This window comes from Bombina bombina, chromosome 4 (genome assembly GCF_027579735.1).
Source record: "Bombina bombina isolate aBomBom1 chromosome 4, aBomBom1.pri, whole genome shotgun sequence".
NCBI lineage: Eukaryota > Metazoa > Chordata > Amphibia > Anura > Bombinatoridae > Bombina > Bombina bombina.
Window position 1 is genome coordinate 167,430,064 of NC_069502.1, and position 24,922 is coordinate 167,454,985.

The 24,922-nt window shown below is 42.0% G+C and overlaps 2 protein-coding genes across 2 annotated transcripts in view; one reads left to right on the plus strand and one right to left on the minus strand.

Annotated features, from left to right (window-relative positions):
• Nucleotides 1-24,922, minus strand: part of ATP6V1C2 (ATPase H+ transporting V1 subunit C2) — a 450,645-nt gene that overhangs the window by 242,858 nt on the left and 182,865 nt on the right. The gene's annotated exons all lie outside the window — the stretch shown is intronic.
• NOL10 (nucleolar protein 10) overlaps nt 1-24,922 on the plus strand; it is a 282,225-nt gene that overhangs the window by 128,421 nt on the left and 128,882 nt on the right. Inside the window, exons 18-19 of the mRNA XM_053709682.1 lie at nt 13,680-13,853; nt 22,537-22,787. Coding sequence (XP_053565657.1) covers nt 13,680-13,853; nt 22,537-22,787 — 425 coding nt within the window. The remainder of the gene's footprint in view (nt 1-13,679; nt 13,854-22,536; nt 22,788-24,922) is intronic.

A 24,922-nucleotide genomic window follows, 5' to 3' on the forward strand; every position in this document is an offset into this window, starting at 1 on the left:
AAATCTAATTTTCGTTCCTTTCGCAATTTCAGGAACGGACCAAATCCTAACTCTGTGGCCTCCAGACAAGAAGGCAACACTTCCCAACCTAAACCAGCATGGAAACCATTGCAAGGTTGGAACAAGGGTAAACAGGCCAAAAAGCCTGCTGCTGCTACCAAGACAGCATGAAGGGGTAGCCCCCGATCCGGGACCGGATCTAGTAGAGGGCAGACTCTCTCTCTTTGCTCAGGCTTGGACAAGAGATGTTCCGGATCCCTGGACACTAGAATAGTCTCTCAGGGATATCTTCTAGAATTCAAGGAACTTCCTCCAAAGGGAAGGTTCCACATGTCTCGCTTATCTTCAGACCAGATAAAGAGACAGGCATTCTTACACTGCGTAGGAGACATAGTAAAGATGCTAGTGATACACCCAGTTCCAATAACGGAACAAGGAAGATTTTACCAACAATCCAGGAGGGTCAATATATGACTACCGTGGATTTAAAGGATGCGTACCTGCATATTCCTATCCACAAAGATCACCATTAGTTCCTGAGGTTCGCCTTCCTGGAAAGACAGTTCGTGGCTCTTTCTTTCGGTTTAGCCACTGCTCCCAGAATTTTAACAAAGGTGCTAGGGTCCCTTCTAGCGGTATTAAGACCGAGGGGCATTGCTATAGCATCTTATCTAGACGACATTCTAACCCAAGCGTCGTCTCTTTCCAAAGCAAAGGCCCATACAAGACATTGTTCTAGCCTTTCTCAGATCTCACGGGTGGAAGGTGAACGTAGAAAAGAGTTCCCTGTTCCCGTCAACAAGAGTTCCCGTTCTGGGAACAATTATAGATTCTATGGAAATGAAGATCTTCCTGACAGAGGTCAGAAAATCAAAACTTCTGAGCGCTTTTCAAGTTCTTCACTCTATTCTGCAGCCTTCCATAGCTCAGTGCATGGAAGTAATAGGATTAATGGTCGCAGCGATGGACATAGTTCCTTTTGCTTGAATTCATCTAAGACCATTACAACTGTGCATGCTCAAACAGTGGAATGGGGATTATGCAGACTTGTCTCCCCAGATTCAAGTAGACCAGGTAATCAGGGATTCCCTCCGCTGGTGGTTGTCTCAGGATCACCTGTCTCAGGGAATGAGTTTCCGCAGACCAGAGTGGGTCATCGTCACGACCGACGCCAGTCTCTTAGGCTGGGGCGCGGTCTGGGACTCTCTGAAAGCTCAAGGTCTATGGTCTCGAGAAGAGTTTCTTCTTCCGATAAACATTTTAGAACTGAGAGCGATATTCAATGCGCTCCTGGTTTGGCCTCACCTGGCAAAGGTCAAATTCATATGGTTCCAGTCGGACAACATGACGACTGTAGCGTACATCAATCATCAGGGGGGAACAAAAAGTTCCTTGGCGATGAGAGAGATATCTAAGATCATCAAATGGGCGGAGGATCACTCCTGCCACCTATCTGCAATTCACATGCCAGGAGTGGACAACTGGGAGGCGGATTATTTGAGTCGTCAGACTTTCATCCGGGGGAGTGGGAACTCCACCCGGAGGTCTTTGCCCAATTAACTCAACAATGGGGCATTCCAGATAAGGATCTGATGGCGTTTCGCCAGAACGCCAAGGTTCCTCCATACGGGTCCAGATCCAGGGATACCAAGGCGACACTGGTGGATGCATTAGTGGCTCCTTGGTCGTTCAACCTAGCTTATGTGTTTCCACCATTCCCTCTCCTTCCCAGGCTTGTAGCCAGGATCAAACAGGAGAAGGCTTCGGTGATCTAATAGCTCCTGCGTGAATATGTCATCGGCTTCACCATGGAAGCTACCTTTGAGACAGGATCTTCTAGTACAAGGTCCATTTGAACATCCAAATCTAGTCTCTCTCCAACTGATTGCCTGAAAATTGAACGCTTAATTCTATCTAAGCGTGGGTTTTCTGAATCGGTTATAGATACTTTGGTTCAGGCCAGAAAGCCTGTGACTAGGAAAATTTTCCAATAAGATATGGCAAAAAATATATCTGTTAGTGCAGATCCAAGGGATACTCTTGGAGTAAAATGAAGGTTCCAAGAATACATTCCTTTCTCCAAGAGGGCTTGGATAAAGGTTTGTCATCTAGTTCTCTTAAAGGACAGATATCTGCTCTGTCGGTTTTGTTACACAAGCGTCTGGCAGCTGTGCCAGATGTACAGGCGTTTGTACAGGCTTCAGTCAGGATCAAGCCTGTGTATAGACCTATGACTCCTCCTTGGAGTCTAAATTTAGTTCTTTCAGTTCTTCAGGGGGTTCCTTTTGAACCTATGCATTCCATAGATGTTAAATTACTATCTTGGAAAGTTTTGTTTTTGGTTGCTATTTCTTCTGCTAGAAGAGTTTCAGAGTTATCTGCTTTGCAGTGTACTTCTCCCTATCTGGTATTCCATACAGATAAGGTAGTTTTGCGTACCAAGCCTGGTTTTCTTCCAAAGGTCGTTTCTAACAGGAATATTAACCAGGAGATTGTGGTTCCTTCTCTGTGTCCGAATCCAGTTTCAAAGAAGGAATGTTTGTTACACAACCTAGATGTAGTCCGTGCTTTAAGATTCTATTTAGAAGCAACTAAGGATTTCAGACAAACATCATCCTTGTTTGTTGTGTATTCTGGTAAGAGGAGAGGACAGAAAGCTACTGCTACCTCTCTTTCCTTTTGGCTGAAAAGCATCATCCGATTGGCTTATGAGACTGCTGGACGGCAGCCTCCTGAACGATTTACAGCTCATTCTACTAGAGCTGTGGCTTCCACATGGGCCTTCAAGAACAAGGCTTCTGTTGATCAGATCTGTAGGGCAGCGACTTGGTCTTCCCTGCATACTTTGCCAAATTTTACAAATTCGAAGGTTTTGCCAGCCGTGGTGCCTTCCGTTTAGGTAACCTGATTTGCTCCCTCCCTTCATCCGTGTCCTAAAGCTTTGGTATTGGTTCCCACAAGTAAGGATGAAACCGTGGACCGGACACACCAATGTTAGAGAAAACAGAATTTATGTTTACCTGATAAATTTCTTTCTCCAACGGTGTGTCCGGTCCACGGCCCGCCCTGGTTTTTTAGTCGGGTTTGAAAAATGTCTTTCTTTATACACTACAGTCATCACGGCACCCTATAGTTTCTCCTTTTTCTCCTAACCGTCGGTCGAATGACTGGGGGGCGGAGCCAGAGGGGGGGGGGGGGCTATATGGACAGCTCTTGCTGTGTGCTCTCCTTGCCATTTCCTGTAGGGGAAGAGAATATCCCACAAGTAAGGATGAAACCGTGGACCGGACACACCGTTGGAGAAAGAAATTTATCAGGTAAACATAAATTCTGTTTTTCTTTTACAAGTTTCAGTTAAGCATTCTAACAAGGACCTGTGGGTCTGTGAGGCTGGACTTGTTTCAGTCCTTATGAGCCTTCCAGTTGGTTGACTGGGTCAGCAGCGTTCCGCTGCATCACTCAGTTTGCTTTCGATTCTTTCGGGACTTAGAATGGTCTTCCTCACGTGGGGATTGGTGGGGGTTTCGCGCCTCCTTACGGCTGGTTTGAGGAGGTTTGGCCTTCGGAGGCCCTAGGAATTGTCCTGTGGGACGTGTTCCTTCCATGGTTCTCTGGTCATTGAGACCTTTGGTCTTCCCCGTGTGGGTTAAGGTCTTCTTAGGGGGCCCTGGGTTTTCCTTAGGAAAGGATTGCTCTTTTCTTGAGACCCTTTGGATTTTATCCGTTCCTCCACGTGAGTTGGGTCTCCTTGGGGACCTGAATTTCCCTTCGAGAGAGTTCTTTGGACTCTGCTTGTAATTTTCCTGGATCTGGGGATGCTCTGCTTCCTTGGTTTCAGGTACTCATCAGTCTCGTATGGTGAGGTGGAGACTAGTTTGATTGAGTGACCTTGTCCTCGTGGTATTCCCTTGCTTGGTCGTCTTGTGGCAGTCGAACCCCTGGGGACTCTAGTGTCTTGATCGAGACGCCTTAGCTCCTTTGGAGCATTGGACTTCGGCATGGGGTGGTCTCTTCCTTGGGTCGGGAATTGCGAGGTGTTCTCCTTCTCCGGGTTCTCCTGGATATTACATTAATATCTCAATGTGGGTCTGGTTCAATGTTTTCAATTCAGACGGGGTATGTCAATTCCAGGATATGGTTTGTTTTACACATTTGGGGGCTCAATCCTGTCGTCGCCCTGGGTTTTCCGGTGGCTGAGGCTTTTGCTCAGCTTCTTCCCTTGGTGATCCAGTTGATGGGGTTCCACAGTAGCTTAGTGGGAACCTATGCTTCTTTGAAGGCTGAAAGTCAAGGGTTCAAATCATTCTGTGGCTATGTGTTCCTTGTAACACATGTCCTGCGAATATTCTTGCATAAAGAATCATTGACGGGTCTTGCCGGATCTAGGCCGGGTTCAGGTTTCCCTTGTTCTGGGAAATATGGGCTATGACCTTTTGGTCTGGCTAGTAGATTTGGTCGCTATTGGCTAGATTCCTGTGTGTTCCTATTTCTTGGCTTTGCCTACGCTCATGAATGGTTTCCCTTGGAGGGTTTGCTGAAATAGCCTGCTGGCTTTGCGGTTCTGCAGGCGAAGGGTTATAGGGTAACCACGGCAGCTCCTGCACCCTTCGGTGCGCTATGTTTCAGGGAATTCCTTCCAGGTTCATCTGTGTTGGAGAGTGCTCTCTTATTCGGCCTGTGGCCTTGGGACTCATGGGCAGGTGCTCTGCCTCTAATGGCCCCTTTTCTTAAGGGGGGAGCTTGTTCTCCTATGGAGGTCCTGTTTAGGATTTTCCTATATCAGGAGATGGAACAGAGGGTTTAATCTATTTTGTGAGAGACATGCTCCCTGGGTTGTTCTGTTCTATCTGGAGTTTTGCTGGCTCCACGTCGAGATGGGCCTTGCTAGATTCTTCTGGGTCTTCGGCCTTGTCGACTGTTTTATGGAGTTTCGGGTTCATGAGCTCGGTGGAATGACTGAAGACATTTTTTGTCCGCTTTTTTTGTAAGCGGGTGACGGGTTTCTTCTGTTCCCCTGTTCTCTGACCTACTGTCGCTTGGGCTGGTCCGGCTGAGAGTGGGTCCTGAGGTGTTGTTCCTCGGGGGTGTAATGGGCCTAGTTGAGGTTCTATACTTCTTCCCTTTTAGGACCTATATGTCGGTTTAGCGGCTGGGATGCCTAGAGGGTGCCCTCTGGTTTGGAGTTTTTACTTTCCGAGATCTTGTTTTGCCGCATTTGACTTCTTAGTGAAGTTTTCTCTCTCTGGGTCGTCCTGATGACGGCTGTGTGTTCTTGTCTCGGGTGTTACCTCGTCCGGGTCTGCTACACGTATTTGTATTGAATACTTAAGTATCTAAGTGCTGACGAGTTGAGGATATGGTCTTCAGTTATCATTTCGGTGCTTCTCTTGATGTTGAGAGTGGAAATCGCTGTTCAGATGCCGGTCCTTGACCTTGGGTATGTTGGGCGGGGCGTTACCTTTCCTTATTGGATTGGACCCATTTGGGTCTTTATGAGCTGAGCTCATTCTAAGGGTCTTCCTTTACGGAATTTATGGTGCCTTTTCGATTTCCTTGGATTTTTCTTCCCCTGTCCCTTTGGGAGTGCTGGGCTAGTGTTCCCAACACTAGTAAGGGGTATGTGTTGGGGACCGACCGCTGTTGTCTCAGTGGATCTGATTTTGCGGTCTCTAGCTAGGCTACTGACTATTTGCGGCTCAGTGTCCTTGTTTTTTTTTTCCTTTCTATGTTCTCGGCTACGGACGAAGCAGGATTTTTATTGGGTAGTGGTTTCATGTTTGGTGCCCTCAGAATGGACCGCGCTTTGTAGCCTCCCGTTTTGGTATTCAGTGTCCTCTATAGCTTGGGTATTGTTTTCCTAAAAGTAATGAATGCAGCTGTGGACTCTTTCCATTTATGAAGAAAAACATAAATTATGCTTACCTGATAATTTTCTTTTCTTCAGATGGAAAGAGTCCACAGCTCCCCACCTGTATTTTTTATGTGGGGCATCTGTATTTTATTCTTCTGGCACCTTTTTACCCTGATATTCCTTCTACTGTTCCTTGTTCCTCGGCAGAATGACTGGGGGATGAGGGGAGTGGGAGGAGTATTTAAGCCTTTGGCTGGGGTGTCTTTGCCTCCTCCTGGTGGCCAGGTTCTTATTTCCCAAAAGTAATGAATGCAGCTGTGGACTCTTTCCATCTGAAGAAAAGAAAATTATCAGGTAAGCATAATTTGTTATCTTCTTTTCTGAGGCCAGGTAGGGATACAGGACAGGAATATGCTTTTAAAGAAATGGAAAACTCACAATATTAAGAGTTAAAATACAAGAAAAGGGGGCAAAATAAATAGTAAGTTTTTATTCTTACTATGCACAATTAAAGATTTTGTAGTACAATCTCATAGCATTGTACAACCTAACTGTAATTTATATATACATACTGTATATAAAGAAAATAAATAAATAAAATTATATATGCACATTATATTAACTTTTCACAAAAAGTGTAGCTGAAAGTATTGGTTAGGGCTGTTTCCCAAAAATGTTACTTAGATTTTCCTTGTTGTGACAATAAAGCATTTATAATGTAAAAGGATAATTGAGGTAAGAATCTGGGTCAAGTCTGGTTGGCAGGGCAGTATGTTTTCCTAACCTGGTAATCAAAGCTGTTGATGCAACGAACGTATAATTTAAAACGTGTCACCGGATGTTGTAGACTGGCAGGCAAATGTAGTTTGCATAAGCTTGCCTGCATGTAATTCTAAGCTAGAGCGTCTGTGTAACAGAAAACAAAACAGGGTGTGTTCTACAGATTCAGGGTCAGTTTAAAAATAGACTATGCAATATGTTAAAGGGACACTCAAAGCAAAATAAACTTATGATTGAGATAGAACATGCAGTTTCAAGACACTTTCCAATTTACTTCCATTTTCAAATTTTGTACAGTCTTTTTATATGTTATTTTTCTGGGGAACAAGATAATACTGAGCATGTGCACAAGCTCACAGGGTATTTGTATACTAGTCTGTGATTGGCTGACGTCACATGATACAGAGAGACAGAAAATGGGAGATTAAATTAATTTCAGGAAAAAAAATCTACTGCTTATTTGAAATTAGGTGTAACTGTGGAATCATTGTATTTTTATTATGCAGTTGTTAATTATGCAATGATATTGCATTGAGTGGTCCTTTAACAATACATATGGTTTCTCCAACATAGGTGTGTCCTGTCCACGGCGTCATCCTTACTTGTGGGATATTCTCTTCCCCAACAGGAAATGGCAAAGAGCCCAGCAAAGCTGGTCACATGATCCCTCCTAGGCTCCGCCTACCCCAGTCATTCTCTTTGCCGTTGTACAGGCAACATCTCCACGGAGATGGCTTAGAGTTTTTTAGTGTTTAACTGTAGTTTTTATTATTCAATCAAGAGTTTGTTATTTTAAAATAGTGCTGGTATGTACTATTTACTCAGAAACAGAAAAGAGATGAAGAGTTCTGTTTGTATGAGGAAAATGATTTTAGCAACCGTTACTAAAATCCATGGCTGTTCCACACAGGACTGTTGAGAGGAATTAACTTCAGTTGGGGGAACAGTGAGCAGTCTCTTGCTGCTTGAGGTATGACACATTCTAACAAGACGATGTAATGCTGGAAGCTGTCATTTTCCCTATGGGATCCGGTAAGCCATGTTTATTAAGATAGTAAATAAGGGCTTCACAAGGGCTTATTAAGACTGTAGACTTTTTCTGGGCTAAATCGATTCATTATTAACACATATTTAGCCTTGAGGAATCATTTAATCTGGGTATTTTGATAAGACTTTCCCAAATCATAGGCAGAGCCTCATTTTCGCGCCGGTGTTGCGCACTTGTTTTTGAGAGGCATGACATGCAGTCGCATGTGTGAGGAGCTCTGATACATAGAAAAGACTTTCTGAAGGCGTCATTTGGTATCGTATTCCCCTTTGGGCTTGGTTGGGTCTCAGCAAAGCAGATACCAGGGACTGTAAAGGGGTTAAAGTTAAAAACGGTTTGTGCAATACTTTTAAGGCTTTAAGACACTGTGGTGAAATTTTGGTGAATTTTGAACAATTCCTTCATATTTTTTCGCAATTGCAGTAATAAAGTGTGTTCAGTTTAAAATTTAAAGTGACAGTAACGGTTTTATTTTAAAACGTTTTTTGTACTTTGTTATCAAGTTTATGCCTGTTTAACATGTCTGAACTACCAGATAGACTGTGTTCTGAATGTGGGGAAGCCAGAGTTCCTTCTCATTTAATTAAATGTGATTTATGTGACAATGACAATGATGCCCAAGATGATTCCTCAAGTGAGGGGAGTAAGCATGGTACTGCATCATTCCCTCCTTCGTCTACACGAGTCTTGCCCACTCAGGAGGCCCCTAGTACATCTAGCGCGCCAATACTCCTTACTATGCAACAATTAACGGCTGTAATGGATAATTCTGTCAAAAACATTTTAGCCAAAATGCACACTTATCAGCGTAAGCGCGACTGCTCTGTTTTAGATACTGAAGAGCATGACGACGCTGATAATAATGGTTCTGAAGGGCCCCTAAACCAGTCTGATGGGGCCAGGGAGGTTTTGTCTGAGGGAGAAATTACTGATTCAGGGAACATTTATCAACAAGCTGAACCTGATGTGATTACGTTTAAATTTAAGTTGGAACATCTCCGCATTCTGCTTAAGGAGGTATTATCCACTCTGGATGATTGTGACAAGTTGGTCATCCCAGAGAAACTATGTAAAATGGACAAGTTCCTAGAGGTCCCGGGGCTCCCAGAAGCTTTTTCCTATACCCAAGCGGGTGGCGGACATTGTAAATAAAGAATGGGAAAGGCCCGGTATTCCTTTCGTCCCTCCCCCCATATTTAAAAAATTGTTTCCCATGGTCGACCCCAGAAAGGACTTATGGCAGACAGTCCCCAAGGTCGAGGGAGCGGTTTCCACTTTAAACAAACGCACCACTATACCCATAGAAGATAGTTGTGTTTTCAAAGATCCTATGGATAAAAAATTAGAAGGTTTACTTAAAAAGATGTTTGTTCAGCAGGGTTACCTTCTACAACCAATTTCATGCATTGTCCCTGTCGCTACAGCCGCGTGTTTCTGGTTCGATGAGCTGGTAAAGGCGGTCGATAGTGATTCTCCTCCTTATGAGGAGATTATGGACAGAATCAATGCTCTCAAATTGGCTAATTCTTTCACCCTAGACGCCACTTTGCAATTGGCTAGGTTAGCGGCTAAGAATTCTGGGTTTGCTATTGTGGCGCGCAGAGCGCTTTGGTTGAAATCTTGGTCAGCTGATGCGTCTTCCAAGAACAAGCTACTTAACATTCCTTTCAAGGGGAAAACGCTGTTTGGCCCTGACTTGAAAGAGATTATCTCTGATATCACTGGGGGTAAGGGCCACGCCCTTCCTCAGGATCGGCCTTTCAAGGCCAAAAATAAACCTAATTTTCGTCCCTTTCGTAGAAACGGACCAGCCCAAAGTGCTACGTCCTCTAAGCAAGAGGGTAATACTTCTCAAGCCAAGCCAGCTTGGAGACCAATGCAAGGCTGGAACAAGGGAAAGCAGGCCAAAAAACCTGCCACTGCTACCAAGACAGCATGAAATGTTGGCCCCCGATCCGGGACCGGATCTGGTGGGGGGCAGACTCTCTCTCTTCGCTCAGGCTTGGGCAAGAGATGTTCTGGATCCTTGGGCGCTAGAAATAGTCTCCCAAGGTTATCTTCTGGAATTCAAGGGGCTTCCCCCAAGGGGGAGGTTCCACAGGTCTCAGTTGTCTTCAGACCACATAAAAAGACAGGCATTCTTACGTTGTGTAGAAGACCTGTTAAAAATGGGAGTGATTCATCCTGTTCCATTAGGAGAACAAGGGATGGGGTTCTACTCCAATCTGTTCATAGTTCCCAAAAAAGAGGGAACGTTCAGACCAATCTTAGATCTCAAGATCTTAAACAAGTTTCTCAAGGTTCCATCGTTCAAAATGGAAACCATTCGAACAATTCTTCCCTCCATCCAGGAAGGTCAATTCATGACCACGGTGGATTTAAAGGATGCGTATCTACATATTCCTATCCACAAGGAACATCATCGGTTCCTAAGGTTCGCATTCCTGGACAAGCATTACCAGTTCGTGGCGCTTCCTTTCGGATTAGCCACTGCTCCAAGGATTTTCACAAAGGTACTAGGGTCCCTTCTAGCTGTGCTAAGACCAAGGGGCATTGCAGTAGTACCTTACTTGGACGACATTCTGATTCAAGCGTCGTCCCTTCCTCAAGCAAAGGCTCACACGGACATCGTCCTGGCCTTTCTCAGAGTGGAAAAGAGTTCTCTATCTCCGTCAACAAGGGTTCCCTTCTTGGGAACAATAATAGACTCTTTAGAAATGAGGATTTTTCTGACAGAGGCCAGAAAAACAAAACTTCTAGACTCTTGTCGGATACTTCATTCCGTTCCTCTTCCTTCCATAGCGCAGTGCATGGAAGTGATAGGTTTGATGGTAGCGGCAATGGACATAGTTCCTTTTGCGCGCATTCATCTAAGACCATTACAACTGTGCATGCTCAGTCAGTGGAATGGGGACTATACAAACTTGTCTCCGAGGATACAAGTAAATCAGAGGACCAGAGACTCACTCCGTTGGTGGCTGTCCCTGGACAACCTGTCACAAGGGATGACCTTCCGCAGACCAGAGTGGGTCATTGTCACGACCGACGCCAGTCTGATGGGCTGGGGCGCGGTCTGGGGATCCCTGAAAGCTCAGGGTCTTTGGTCTCGGGAAGAATCTCTTCTACCGATAAATATTCTGGAACTGAGAGCGATATTCAATGCTCTCAAGGCTTGGCCTCAGCTAGCGAGGGCCAAGTTCATACGGTTTCAATCAGACAACATGACAACTGTTGCGTACATCAACCATCAGGGGGGAACGAGGAGTTCCCTGGCGATGGAAGAAGTGACCAAAATCATTCTATGGGCGGAGTCTCACTCCTGCCACCTGTCTGCTGTCCACATCCCAGGAGTGGAAAATTGGGAAGCGGATTTTCTGAGTCGTCAGACATTGCATCCGGGGGAGTGGGAACTCCATCCGGAAATCTTTGCCCAAGTCACCCAACTGTGGGGCATTCCAGACATGGATCTGATGGCCTCTCGTCAGAACTTCAAAGTTCCTTGCTACGGGTCCAGATCCAGGGATCCCAAGGCGGCTCTAGTGGATGCACTAGTAGCACCTTGGACCTTCAAACTAGCTTATGTATTCCTGCCGTTTCCTCTCATCCCCAGGCTGGTAGCCAGGATCAATCAGGAAAGGGCGTCGGTGATCTTGATAGCTCCTGCGTGGCCACGCAGGACTTGGTATGCAGATCTGGTGAATATGTCATCGGCTCCACCATGGAAGCTACCTTTGAGACGAGACCTTCTTGTTCAAGGTCCGTTCGAACATCCGAATCTGGTCTCACTCCAGCTGACTGCCTGGAGATTGAACGCTTGATCTTATCGAAGCGAGGGTTCTCAGATTCTGTTATCGATACTCTTGTTCAGGCCAGAAAGCCTGTAACTAGAAAGATTTACCACAAAATTTGGAAAAAATATATCTGTTGGTGTGAATCTAAAGGATTCCCTTGGGACAAGGTTAAGATTCCTAAGATTCTATCCTTCCTTCAAGAAGGATTGGAAAAAGGATTATCTGCAAGTTCCCTGAAGGGACAGATTTCTGCCTTGTCTGTGTTACTTCACAAAAAGCTGGCAGCTGTGCCAGATGTTCAAGCCTTTGTTCAGGCTCTGGTTAGAATCAAGCCTGTTTACAAACCTTTGACTCCTCCTTGGAGTCTCAACTTAGTTCTTTCAGTTCTTCAGGGGGTTCCGTTTGAACCCTTACATTCCGTTGATATTAAGTTATTATCTTGGAAAGTTTTGTTTTTGGTTGCAATTTCTTCTGCTAGAAGAGTTTCAGAATTATCTGCTCTGCAGTGTTCTCCTCCTTATCTGGTGTTCCATGCAGATAAGGTGGTTTTACGTACTAAACCTGGTTTTCTTCCAAAAGTTGTTTCTAACAAAAACATTAACCAGGAGATTATCGTACCTTCTCTGTGTCCGAAACCAGTTTCGAAGAAGGAACGTTTGTTGCACAATTTGGATGTTGTTCGCGCTCTAAAATTCTATTTAGATGCTACAAAGGATTTTAGACAAACATCTTCCTTGTTTGTTGTTTATTCCGGTAAAAGGAGAGGTCAAAAAGCAACTTCTACCTCTCTCTCTTTTTGGATTAAAAGCATCATCAGATTGGCTTACGAGACTGCCGGACGGCAGCCTCCCGAAAGAATCACAGCTCATTCCACTAGGGCTGTGGCTTCCACATGGGCCTTCAAGAACGAGGCTTCTGTTGATCTGATATGTAGGGCAGCGACTTGGTCTTCACTGCACACTTTTACCAAATTTTACAAGTTTGATACTTTTGCTTCTTCTGAGGCTATTTTTGGGAGAAAGGTTTTGCAAGCCGTGGTGCCTTCCATCTAGGTGACCTGATTTGCTCCCTCCCATCATCCGTGTCCTAAAGCTTTGGTATTGGTTCCCACAAGTAAGGATGACGCCGTGGACCGGACACACCTATGTTGGAGAAAACAGAATTTATGTTTACCTGATAAATTACTTTCTCCAACGGTGTGTCCGGTCCACGGCCCGCCCTGGTTTTTTAATCAGGTCTGATAATTTATTTTCTTTAACTACAGTCACCACGGTATCATATGGTTTCTCCTATGCAAATATTCCTCCTTAACGTCGGTCGAATGACTGGGGTAGGCGGAGCCTAGGAGGGATCATGTGACCAGCTTTGCTGGGCTCTTTGCCATTTCCTGTTGGGGAAGAGAATATCCCACAAGTAAGGATGACGCCGTGGACCGGACACACCGTTGGAGAAAGTAATTTATCAGGTAAACATAAATTCTGTTTTTAAATTATGTTCTGTAAAATAGATCCCTCAATCCCACTGTCAATGGCACCTTCCCATAAGCTTGATCATCATCAGTTTATACAGATCTAAATTTGTTATAGCTCTAGAGTATGTTTATCGAAAAATAATCTGCAAAGTCAAAAAGCAGCATATGTGGATATCCATTGACATTACATTACAAGAATGATTTGCTCTAAGGTTAGATACAGTATACAGCAGAATTGAGTACACCGTTGTGCAATATCATTTAAGTCAAATGATTCGAAATGGTATCACCTCTCAATAATTGCATTAGTAAAGTATTTCATATTATGAACAATCAAAAACAAATACTTTAGAAAGACTATATTGAAAATAGAGTCCGCAAAGTAGTAACTGTATTCTCCTCATCTGCATTTACTTACAGCACAAATTCTTCTATCTTACCTGAGAAATTGCAATTTTTCTAGTATTTTTTTTTCTAGTATTTTTTGTTATCTATGATATAATAATTTATGGTTTTTATGAAGTTGTTTTATTCATTATTATTCAGCTGTACTGCTAAGTAATTCATGCAAAAGAGGTGTCGAATATTAAAATGCGCTCTACAAATCTAGTATCTCAAGACAATAATTGTTCTGTTTAAATCACTTTAAACTGTAATATAAAGGAAAAAGCATAAATTTAAACAATATTTTATTTAATGTTTTGCAGTAAATTTTAATTTGAACTCTTTATTTTCAAGAAAATGCCCAGCATTCTTAGTGACGACCGATTTAAAGTCATGTTTGAGAATCCACACTTCCAAGTGGATGAGCAAAGTGAGGAGTACAGGCTGATAAACCCACTGGTGTCTAAAGTCACAGAGAAAAGAAAGAAGAAGTTGAAGATACTAGAAGACCTACATCCCAAGGAGCAGGTACCATGACAGCGCCAAGTGCTAGAATGAGTAGTGTTCCACTGTCAGCTCTACAATAATGTGTGTTTAACCGCTCAGGAGCCACAGAGCGCTGCTGGTCTCAAGAGAAAACTGCCTATGATCCAATCAGCAGTTAGTTACATGTCACATCATTGACAGTTTTCCACATCGTGAGCTGCAGTGCTTTGTGGATCCTTAGCTAATCTCGTTCCTCTGTGTTTCTCATTTATCATCTCTCCCCTTTTAACCTTAAGACAACATGCAGGTAAAAAAATAAAACTCTTATTCCTGTAAATATCAAAAGTTACTAAATGACTCTTCCCTTGCGCCTTACCTCCAGTGAGATTTCACACTGATTCAGTATGCTAAGACTTCTATGTCCTATTAACTATGAGGAGACGCTGGTTTGCACCGTTTATTCCATGAGAATTGTTTGTGACGAGGGCACACTTTAAAGGGACACTGAACCCACATTTTTTTTTCATGATTCAGATAGAGCATTCAATTTTAATCCACTTTCTAATTTACACCTATAATCAATTTTTCTTTGTTCTCTTGCTATCTTTATTTAAAAAGCAGGAATGTAAATCTTAGCAGCCAGCCCATTTTAGGTTCTGCACCATGGATAGCACTTGCTTATTGGAGGCTTACATTTACCCACCAATAAGCAAGCATAACCCAGGTACTCAACCAAAAATGGGCTGGCTCCTATGCATCACATTGCTGCTTTTTAAATAAAGATAGCAAGAGAACAAAGAAAAATTGATAATAGGAGAAAATGAGAAAGTTGCTTAAAATTGCATGTTCTGAATCATGAAAGTACAAATTTGGGTTTAGTGTCCCTTTAAAGGGACACTGTAACCAAAATTTTTCTTTCGTTATTCAGATTGAGCATGACATTTTAAGCAACTTTCTCATTTACTCCTATTATAAAATTTTCTTCATTCTCTTGGTATTTTTATTTGAAATGCAAGAATTTAAGTTTAGATGCCGGCCCATTTTTGGTGAACAACCTGGGTTGTCCTTGCTGATTGGTGGATAAATTCATCCACCAATAAAAAAAAAGTGCTGTCCAGAGTACTGAACCCAAAAAAAAGCTTAGATGCCTTCTTTTTCAAATAAAGATAGCAAGAGAACGAAGAAAAATTGATAATAGGAGTAAATTAGAAAGTTGCTTAAAATTACATGCTCTTTCTGAATTACAAAAGAAAAATGTTGGGTTCAGTGTCCCTTTAAGGGAAAATCAATACTTGTTTAATATCAAACAAACATTTGTTTTTTAGTTTGCTGTAATATTAGTTAAACTATGGCATCTCTGGGCATCATGGGTTAATGATTACCAATATAGTAACTTTACATGGTATTCTTTATGACTAAAAACAGAATGTGTAAGAGCAAGATCGCTTGTTAAATGGGTTTTCCTCTTAAAATTATTGTGGTCAGTTTATCACTTCAGTTTTTTTAACAAAACAGGCATCATAGAAGGCTGAACTTGATGGTCTTTTTTTGTCTTCTTTCAACCTAATCTGCTATGTAGAGTGATCTCTGTATCAAACCCAACATCTAAAAAGAACATTTTGTTTTTGCTTGGGTTTGTTTGTATTCATTTTTATGTTCCTTTCGAAATAATGGTCTGTTGAATTCATAACATTTTTTTTAATTTTTTTTGCTATTTGCTATTTTTCACCTATTTCACCTATTTTCAATATATTGAGTTGATTCTGAAATCCATGGTATACAGTATATGGCTGTAGTTTTTTTTTTTCTGGGAGAATCTCATTAAGGATTATCACTTGCTGTAATGCAATGATTTTTAAGATGGTGACTTACTGCAAGTCATATAAGCCTCATACACACATGTTCTCAGAGTTCCCCTTTATCTGTTACTGTACGCAACTTTTCTCATAAAACCAGCTTTGTTTTGGAATGTTTCAGGTTACAGCAAAAACAGCCACACAAACTGACAAGTATTCCTATGGGATATGTTTATTTGTTTGTATACATGTTGGGGGAGAGGGGAAAATGCATGCCATTTAGATACATGGTGTTGCAAATTATATATTAGTTAAAGGGCCATAATACCCAAATGTTGAAACACTTGAAAGTGATGCAGCATAGCTGTAAAAAACTGACTAGAAAATATCACCTGGACATCTCTATGTAAAAAAGGAAGATATTTTACCTCAAAATGTCCTAAGTTTTCACACCCCATTGTAAAGGACTTTAAGCAGCAAGTTAGTATGTCTGTCCCAGGACAGACAAGGGATTGAGCCTCATGCACACTTATGTTATTTCCCTATTCAGTTTAAGGAAGTTTACTATGAAATCGCATGAGAGTTCAGTGAAATCTCATGAGATCACAGTAAAAGAGTTCATGACCTCAGCACTGCTGATGCTGATTGGCTGCTGTTCATTTCTTCATTTATTTTATTTTTTTACCTGAGCCGAGGAAATTGTGAGGTAAAATATCTTCCTATTTTACATAGAGATTCTCAGGTGATATTTTTTACAGCGTTTTACAGTTATACTGCATCAGTTTCAAGTGATTTAGCATACGAATATAATGTCCCGTTAATATATAAATATAATGTTCTGTTAAGATAAGTTCCTTTGTTTTATTAATACATATTTTAGGTTAAGATAGTTACCTTTGTTTTATTAATACATATTTCTTCTGTTAAGTGTGATCAGTCCACGGGTCATCATTACTTGTGGGATATTAACTGCTCCCCTACAGGAAGTGCAAGAGGATTCACCCAGCAGAGTTGCTATATAGCTCCTCCCCTCTACGTCACCCCCAGTCATTCTCTTGCACCCAACGACTAGATAGGATGTGTGAGAGGACTATGGTGATATATTTAGTTTTTATATCTTCAATCAAAAGTTTGTTATTTTATAATAGCACCGGAGTGTGTTATTCCTTCTCTGGTAGAATTTGAAGAAGAATCTACCTGAGTTTTTCTATGATTTTAGCCGGAGTAGTTAAGATCATATTGCTGTTTCTCGGCCATCTGAGGAGTGAGGTAAACTTCAGATCAGGGGACAGCAGGCAGATTAATCTGCAAAGAGGTATGTAGCAGTTTATTATTTTCTGACATGGAATTGATGAGAAAATTCTGCCATACCGTTATAATGTAAACTCAGCCTTGAATGCAGTAGATGTAGCTGATATCAGGCTGTCATGTATGTATATTTTACACTTCAGTTTTCTGGGAAATGGTACTTCTCTGGCTTTTAAACTGTATACATAGACTTAACCTATTTTGCAGGGACTTGCAATAGGTTTTAAATGACAATTAATTATTGAGGTAAAATGTTTTTTTGCTGGCATGTAAAAACGTTTTTTTCTCTGAGGTACTGGGTGAAAAAATGTTTTGGGCACTTTTTTTCCACTTGGCAATAGTTTTGATTTAAATTAGAGCAGTTCACTGATCTCTCTCACTGTTATGTGTGTGGGGGAGGGGCCATTTTGGTGCTTTCACTATGCATCAGAAAAACTCAGTCAGAGGTTCATTTTCTTCCTGCATGATCCGGTTCATCTCTACAGAGTTCAGGGATCTCAAGAGTCTTTTTTGAGGGAAGTAATCATACAGCAGAGCTGTGCTGATTGTATTGACTGTGATATAAAAAACGTTTATTTGTGTATTTTTTTTTCTGCTGCCTGGGTTAGTTATCATTTGCTGAGGGGAACAATCCTTTGCTAAAACTGTATATTCTGACAAAGATTGATGCTATAACTTAATTATTTTATCTGTTATAATATTTTTCTGTGCTTCTTAAAGGCACAGTTCGTTTTCATATTATTTGTAAATTACTTTGAAAAGTATTTCCAAGTTGCTGTTTATTTGCTAGTGTGTTAAACATGTCTGATTCAGAGGAATATCTCTGTGCTATATGTGTTAATGCCAAAGTGGAGCCCAATAGAAATTTATGTACTAAATGTATTGATGCTACTTAAAAAATAGTCAATCTGTACAAATTGAACATATTTCACCAAACAACGAGGGGAGAGTTATGCCGACTAACTCGCCTCACGTGTCAGTACCTGCATCTCCCGCTCAGGAGGTGCGTGATATTGTAGCGCCGAGTGCATCTGGGCGGCCATTACAAATCACATTACAAGATATGGCTACTGTTATGACTGAAGTTTTGGCTAAACTACCAGAACTAAGAGGTAAACGTGATCACTCTGGGATGAGAACAGAGTGCGCTGATAATGCAAGGGCCATGTCTGATACTGCGTCACAGTTTGCAGAACATGAAGACGGAGAGCTTCATTCTGTGGGTGACGGTTCTGATCCAAATAAACTGGACTCAGACATTTCAAATTTTAAATTTAAGCTTGAGAACCTCCGTGTGTTACTAGGGGAGGTATTAGCGGCTCTGAATGATTGTAACACAGTTGCAATCCCAGAAAAAATGTGTAGGTTGGATAAATATTTTGCGGTACCGACGAGTACTGACGTTTTTCCTATACCTAAGAGACTTACTGACATTGTTACTAAGGAGTGGGATAGACCCGGTGTGCCTTTCTCACCCCCTCCTATATTCAGAAAAATGTTTCCAATAGACGCCGCCACACGGGACTTATGGCAAATGGTCCCTAAGGTGGAGGGAGCAGTTTCTACTTTAGCTAAGCGTACCACTATCCCAGTGGAGGATAGCTGTGCTTTTTCAGATCCAATGGATAAAAAATTAGAGGGTTACCTTAAGAAAATGTTTGTTCAACAAGGGTTAATATTGCAACCTCTTGCATGTATTGCGCCTGTCACGGCTGCAGCAGCATTTTGGTTTGAGTCTCTGGAATAGACACTTCAATCATCCACACTAGATGACATCACACACAAACTTAAATTCCTTAAGTTAGCTAATTCATTTATTTCAGATGCCGTAGTACATTTAACTAAACTTGCGGCTAAAAATTCAGGATTCGCCATTCAGGCACGCAGAGCTCTGTGGCTAAAATCCTGGTCAGCTGATGTTACGTCTAAATCTAAATTGCTTAATATTCCTTTCAAAGGGCAGACCTTATTCGGGCCCGGCTTGAAAGAGATTATTGATGACATTACAGGAGGTAAAGGTCATGCCCTGCCTCAGGACAAGGCCAAAGCCAAGGCTAGACAGTCCAATTTTCGTTCCTTTCGTAATTTCAAAGCAGGAGCAGCATCAACTTCCTCTGCGCCAAAACAGGAAGGAGCTGTTGCTCGCTACAGACAAGGCTGGAAACCTAACCAGTCCTGGAACAGGGGCAAACAGGCCAGAAAACCTGCTGCTGCCCCTAAGACAGCATGAATTGAGGGCCCCCGATCCGGGACCGGATCTAGTGGGGGGCAGACTTTCCCTCTTCGCCCAGGCTTGGGCAAGAGATGTTCAGGATCCCTGGGCGTTAGAGATCATATCTCAGGGATACCTTCTGGACTTCAAATCCTCTCCCCCAAGAGGGAGATTTCATCTGTCAAGGTTGTCAACAAACCTAACAAAGAAGGAAGCGTTTCTACGCTGCGTACAAGATCTTTTATTAATGGGAGTGATCCATCCAGTTCCGCGGTTGGAACAAGGACAAGGGTTTTACTCAAATCTGTTTGTAGTTCCCAAAAAAGAGGGAACCTTCAGGCCAATCTTGGATTTAAAGATCCTAAACAAATTCCTAAGAGTTCCATCGTTCAAGATGGAAACTATTCGAACAATTTTGCCCATGATCCAAGAGGGTCAGTACTTGACCACAGTGGATTTAAAGGATGCTTACCTTCACATACCGATTCACAGAAGTCATTACCGGTATCTAAGGTTTGCCTTTTTAGACAGGCATTACCAGTTTGTAGCTCTTCCATTCGGACTGGCTACGGCTCCAAGAATCTTCACAAAGGTTCTGGGCACTCTTCTGGCGGTACTAAGACCGCAAGGAATTTCAGTAGCTCCGTACTTAGACGACATACTGATACAAGCTTCAAGCTTTCAAACTGCCAAATCTCATACAGAGATAGTACTGGCATTTCTAAGGTCGCATGGATGGAAAGTGAACGAAGAGAAAAGTTCTCTCTTTCCACTCACAAGAGTTCCCTTCCTGGGGACTCTGATAGATTCTGTAGAAATGAAGATTTACCTGACAGAGGACAGGTTAACAAAACTTCAAAGTGCATGCCGTGTCCTTCATTCCATTCAAGAGACCAGAAATTCTCTTCTATGGTGGCTTTATCGGCCACATCTGTCCAGGGGAATGCCATTCAGCAGGCCAGACTGGTCAATTGTAACAACAGACGCCAGCCTACTAGGTTGGGGCGCTGTCTGGAATTCTCTGAAGGCTCAGGGACTATGGAATCAGGAGGAGAGTCTTCTTCCAATAAACATTCTGGAATTGAGAGCAGTCCTCAATGCTCTTCTGGCTTGGCCCCAGTTAGCAACTCGGGGGTTCATCAGGTTCCAGTCGGACAACATCACGACTGTAGCTTATATCAACCATCAGGGAGGGACAAGAAGCTCCCTAGCAATGATGGAAGTATCGAAGATAATTCGCTGGGCAGAGTCTCACTCTTGCCACCTGTCTGCAATCCACATCCCGGGAGTGGAGAACTGGGAGGCGGATTTCTTAAGTCGTCAGACTTTTCATCCGGGGGAGTGGGAACTTCATCCAGAGGTCTTTGCCCAAATACTTCGACGTTGGGGCAAACCAGAGATAGATCTCATGGCGTCTCGACAGAACGCCAAGCTTCCGCGCTACGGGTCCAGATCCAGGGATCCGGGAGCGGTCCTGATAGATGCCTTGACAGCACCATGGACCTTCAGGATGGCTCATGTGTTTCCACCTTTCCCGATGCTTCCTCGATTGATTGCCAGAATCAAACAGGAGAAAGCATCAGTGATTCTAATAGCGCCTGCATGGCCACGCAGGACTTGGTATACAGATCTGGTGGACATGTCATTCTGTCCACCTTGGTCGTTACCTCTGAAACAGGACCTTCTGATTCAGGGTCCTTTCAAACATCAAAATCTAACTTCTCTGAAGCTGACTGCTTGGAAATTGAACGCTTGATCTTATCAAAGCGTGGTTTTTCTGAGTCAGTTATTGATACCTTAATACAGTCTAGGAAGCCTGTTACCAGAAAGATTTACCATAAAATATGGCGTAAATACCTATATTGGTGCGAATCCAAAGGTTACTCTTGGAGTAAGGTTAGGATTCCTAGGATATTGTCTTTTCTACAAGAAGGTTTAGAAAAGGGTTTATCTGCTAGTTCCTTAAAGGGACAGATCTCAGCTCTGTCCATTCTGTTACACAAGCGTCTGTCAGAAGTTCCAGACGTTCAGGCTTTTTGTCAGGCTTTGGCCAGGATTAAACCTGTGTTTAAAGCTGTGGCTCCACCATGGAGTTTAAACCTTGTTCTTAACGTTTTACAGGGTGTTCCGTTTGAACCCCTTCATCCCATTGATATAAAGTTGTTATCTTGGAAAGTTCTATTTTTAATGGCTATTTCCTCGGCTCAAAGAGTCTCTGAGTTATCAGCCTTACATTGTGATTCTCCTTATTTGATTTTTCACTCGGATAAGGTAGTTCTGCGTACTAAGCCTGGGTTCTTACCTAAGGTAGTCACTAACAGGAATATCAATCAGGAGATTGTTGTTCCATCCTTGTGCCCAAATCCTTCTTCGAGGAAGGAACGTCTTTTGCACAATCTGGTAGTAGTTTGTGCCCTTAAATTTTATTTACAGGCAACTAAAGATTTTCGACAAACGTCTTCCCTGTTTGTAGTTTACTCTGGTCAGAGGAGAGGTCAAAAAGCTTCTGCTACCTCTCTCTCTTTTTGGCTTCGTAGCATAATTCGTTTAGCTTATGAGACTGCTGGACAGCAGCCTCCTGAAAGAATTACAGCTCATTCCACTAGAGCTGTGGCTTCCACTTGGGCCTTTAAGAATGAGGCCTCTGTTGAACAGATTTGCAAGGCTGCAACTTGGTCTTCGCTTCATACTTTTTCCAAATTTTACAAATTTGACACTTTTGCTTCCTCGGAGGCTATTTTTGGGAGAAAGGTTCTTCAGGCAGTGGTTCCTTCTGTATAAAGAGCCTGCCTATCCCTCCCGTCATCCGTGTACTTTTGCTTTGGTATTGGTATCCCACAAGTAATGATGACCCGTGGACTGATCACACTTAACAGAAGAAAACATAATTTATGCTTACCTGATAAATTCCTTTCTTCTGTAGTGTGATCAGTCCACGGCCCGCCCTGTTTTTTAAGGCAGGTAAATATTTTTTAAATTATACTCCAGTCACCACTACACCCTTGGCTTCTCCTTTCTCGTTGGTCCTTGGTCGAATGACTGGAGGTGACGTAGAGGGGAGGAGCTATATAGCAACTCTGCTGGGTGAATCCTCTTGCACTTCCTGTAGGGGAGCAGTTAATATCCCACAAGTAATGATGACCCGTGGACTGATCACACTACAGAAGAAAGGAATTTATCAGGTAAGCATAAATTATGTTTTTAGGTTAAGATAGTTACCTTTTGTTTTATTAATACATATTTTAGGTTAAGATCGTTACCTTTGTTTTATTAATACATATTTTAGGTTAAGATAGGTAACTTTGTTGTATTAATAAATAATTGATTTCCTTTTAGTGAGCTATATATTTTTAGCATAAATATTGTTAATAAGTCTGCCTAAATCTGCCACTTTTCTCTGTCTGCAAAGGAGGAAGAGGATGAACCAGAAGGAAAACCAAGTGATGCAGAGAGTTCGGAAACTTCCGATGATGAAAAGGAATGGGTCGTGGAGGTCAGGAAACAGCGCAAGCTCATACGCCAAGAGGAAAGAGCAAAGAGGCAGGAAAGGATGAAGGAGGAAGACCAGAAAACAACCCTGAAACCTCAGTTTTATGAGATAAAAGCAGGGGAAGAGTTCCGCAGTTTCCAGGATGCAGCTAAGAAACAGAAACTAATGAGGTAGGTGTGGAATGTGGAGATTAAAGTGTTTTCTAAGGTCCTATTGATTCCTACACTGTTCTCTGTTTTTAACATCAGCCTGTAGGTTGCCCTGCACTGACCTATATATTGCTATTTATTTTAGGGTGAGCACCTGGCTCTTTGGCAGACAACTATTTTAAAACTGCCAAACTGTACATGTGTCTTCTGCCAGAGCAAGGGCTCATGGGAAAGCTGAGCTTTTCTCAACTAGCTGTAAATGTAGCTGTTAGTGGTGTTACATGCCTGAATCAAAGTCTATCCTGCAGCTCTACCATTTTATTTTATATTCGCTAATTATACCTTTGCTTTGGAAAGCAATGTTTTAAACAGTCTATAGTTTAACAAGCCAAGTCAAAATAACTATTTCCCTAAACAATAAACCAAAATTAAACCTTGGTATTTACCAAAGAAACATTACATTCATTTTTGTTATCTATGCAACAAATATTATTCCCTCCATTACATAAGATCTGCATTTAAAATACATATTTTAAAAGCTTTTGCAACTGTAAATTTGTTAGCAAAGTGCTGTCCAGTGCTGGGACATAACCCTTCAACATCTTCTTGCTTATCTTATCTCCTTTGTTATGGAAAATTAGGACAGATAGAAATTGTGCTCCTGAAATATCAAGGAATAGCTTTGTTCCTGTATCTCTAGCTAATTTCATTGTAACTACTATATCTTTTACACTCTCACAAATGTTATGCTGCAAATGTATTATGATCATAAATATTTAGAAGCACTGATGTTATATTTATTAATACATTTATATCACTATCATAACAGATGTAATCCAATTTAAAATTGATGCGCATATATATATATATATATATATATATATATATATATATATATATATATATATATATATATACTAGTCCTAAAGCCCGTTTACACGGCCATTTTTTGCAGTACAGAACTCTTTTGCTCTCTCTCTCTCCCCCTCTCTTCTGTGCTCTCTCTCTCCCGCGCTCTCTCTCTCCCCCCCTCTCTTTCTCCAACATAGGTGTGTCCGGTCCACGGCGTCATCCTTACTTGTGGGATATTCTCTTCCCCAACAGGAAATGGCAAAGAGCCCAGCAAAGCTGGTCGCATGATCCCTCCTAGGCTCCGCCTACCCCAGTCATTCTCTTTGCCGTTGTACAGGCAACATCTCCACGGAGATGGCTTAGAGTTTTTTAGTGTTTAACTGTAGTTTTTTAATTATTCAATCAAGAGTTTGTTATTTTGAAATAGTGCTGGTATGTACTATTTACTCAGAAACAGAAAAGAGATGAAGATTTCTGTTTGTATGAGGAAAATGATTTTAGCAACCGTAACTAAAATCCATGGCTGTTCCACACAGGACTGTTGAGAGCAATTAACTTCAGTTGGGGGAACAGTGTGCAGTCTCTTGCTGCTTGAGGTATGACACATTCTAACAAGACGATGTAATGCTGGAAGCTGTCATTTTCCCTATGGGATCCGGTAAGCCATATTTATTACGATCGTAAATAAGGGCTTTACAAGGGCTTATTTAGACTGTAGACTTTTCTGGGCTAAATCGATTCATTATTAGCACATATTTAGCCTTGAGGAATCATTTTATCTGGGTATTTTGATATAATAATATCGGCAGGCACTGTATTAGACACCTTATTTCTTAGGGGCTTTCCCAAAGCATAAGCAGAGTCTCATTTTCGCGCCGGTGTGGCGCACTTGTTTTTGAGAGGCATGGCATGCAGTCGCATGTGAGAGGAGCTCTGATACTTAGAAAAGACTTTCTGAAGGCGTCATTTGGTATCGTATTCCCCTTTGGGCTTGGTTGGGTCTCAGCAAAGCAGATACCAGGGACTGTAAAGGGGTTAAAGCTTATAACGGCTCCGGTTCCGTTATTTTAAGGGTTAAAGCTTCCAAATTTGGTGTGCAATATTTTTAAGGCTTTAAGACACTGTGGTGAAAATTTTGTGATTTTTGAACAATTCCTTCATGTTTTTTCGCAATTGCAGTAACAAAGTGTGTTCAGTTTAAAATTTAAAGTGACAGTAACGGTTTTATTTTAAAACGTTTTTTGTACTTTCTTATCAAGTTTATGCCTGTTTAACATGTCTGAACTACCAGATAGACTGTGTTC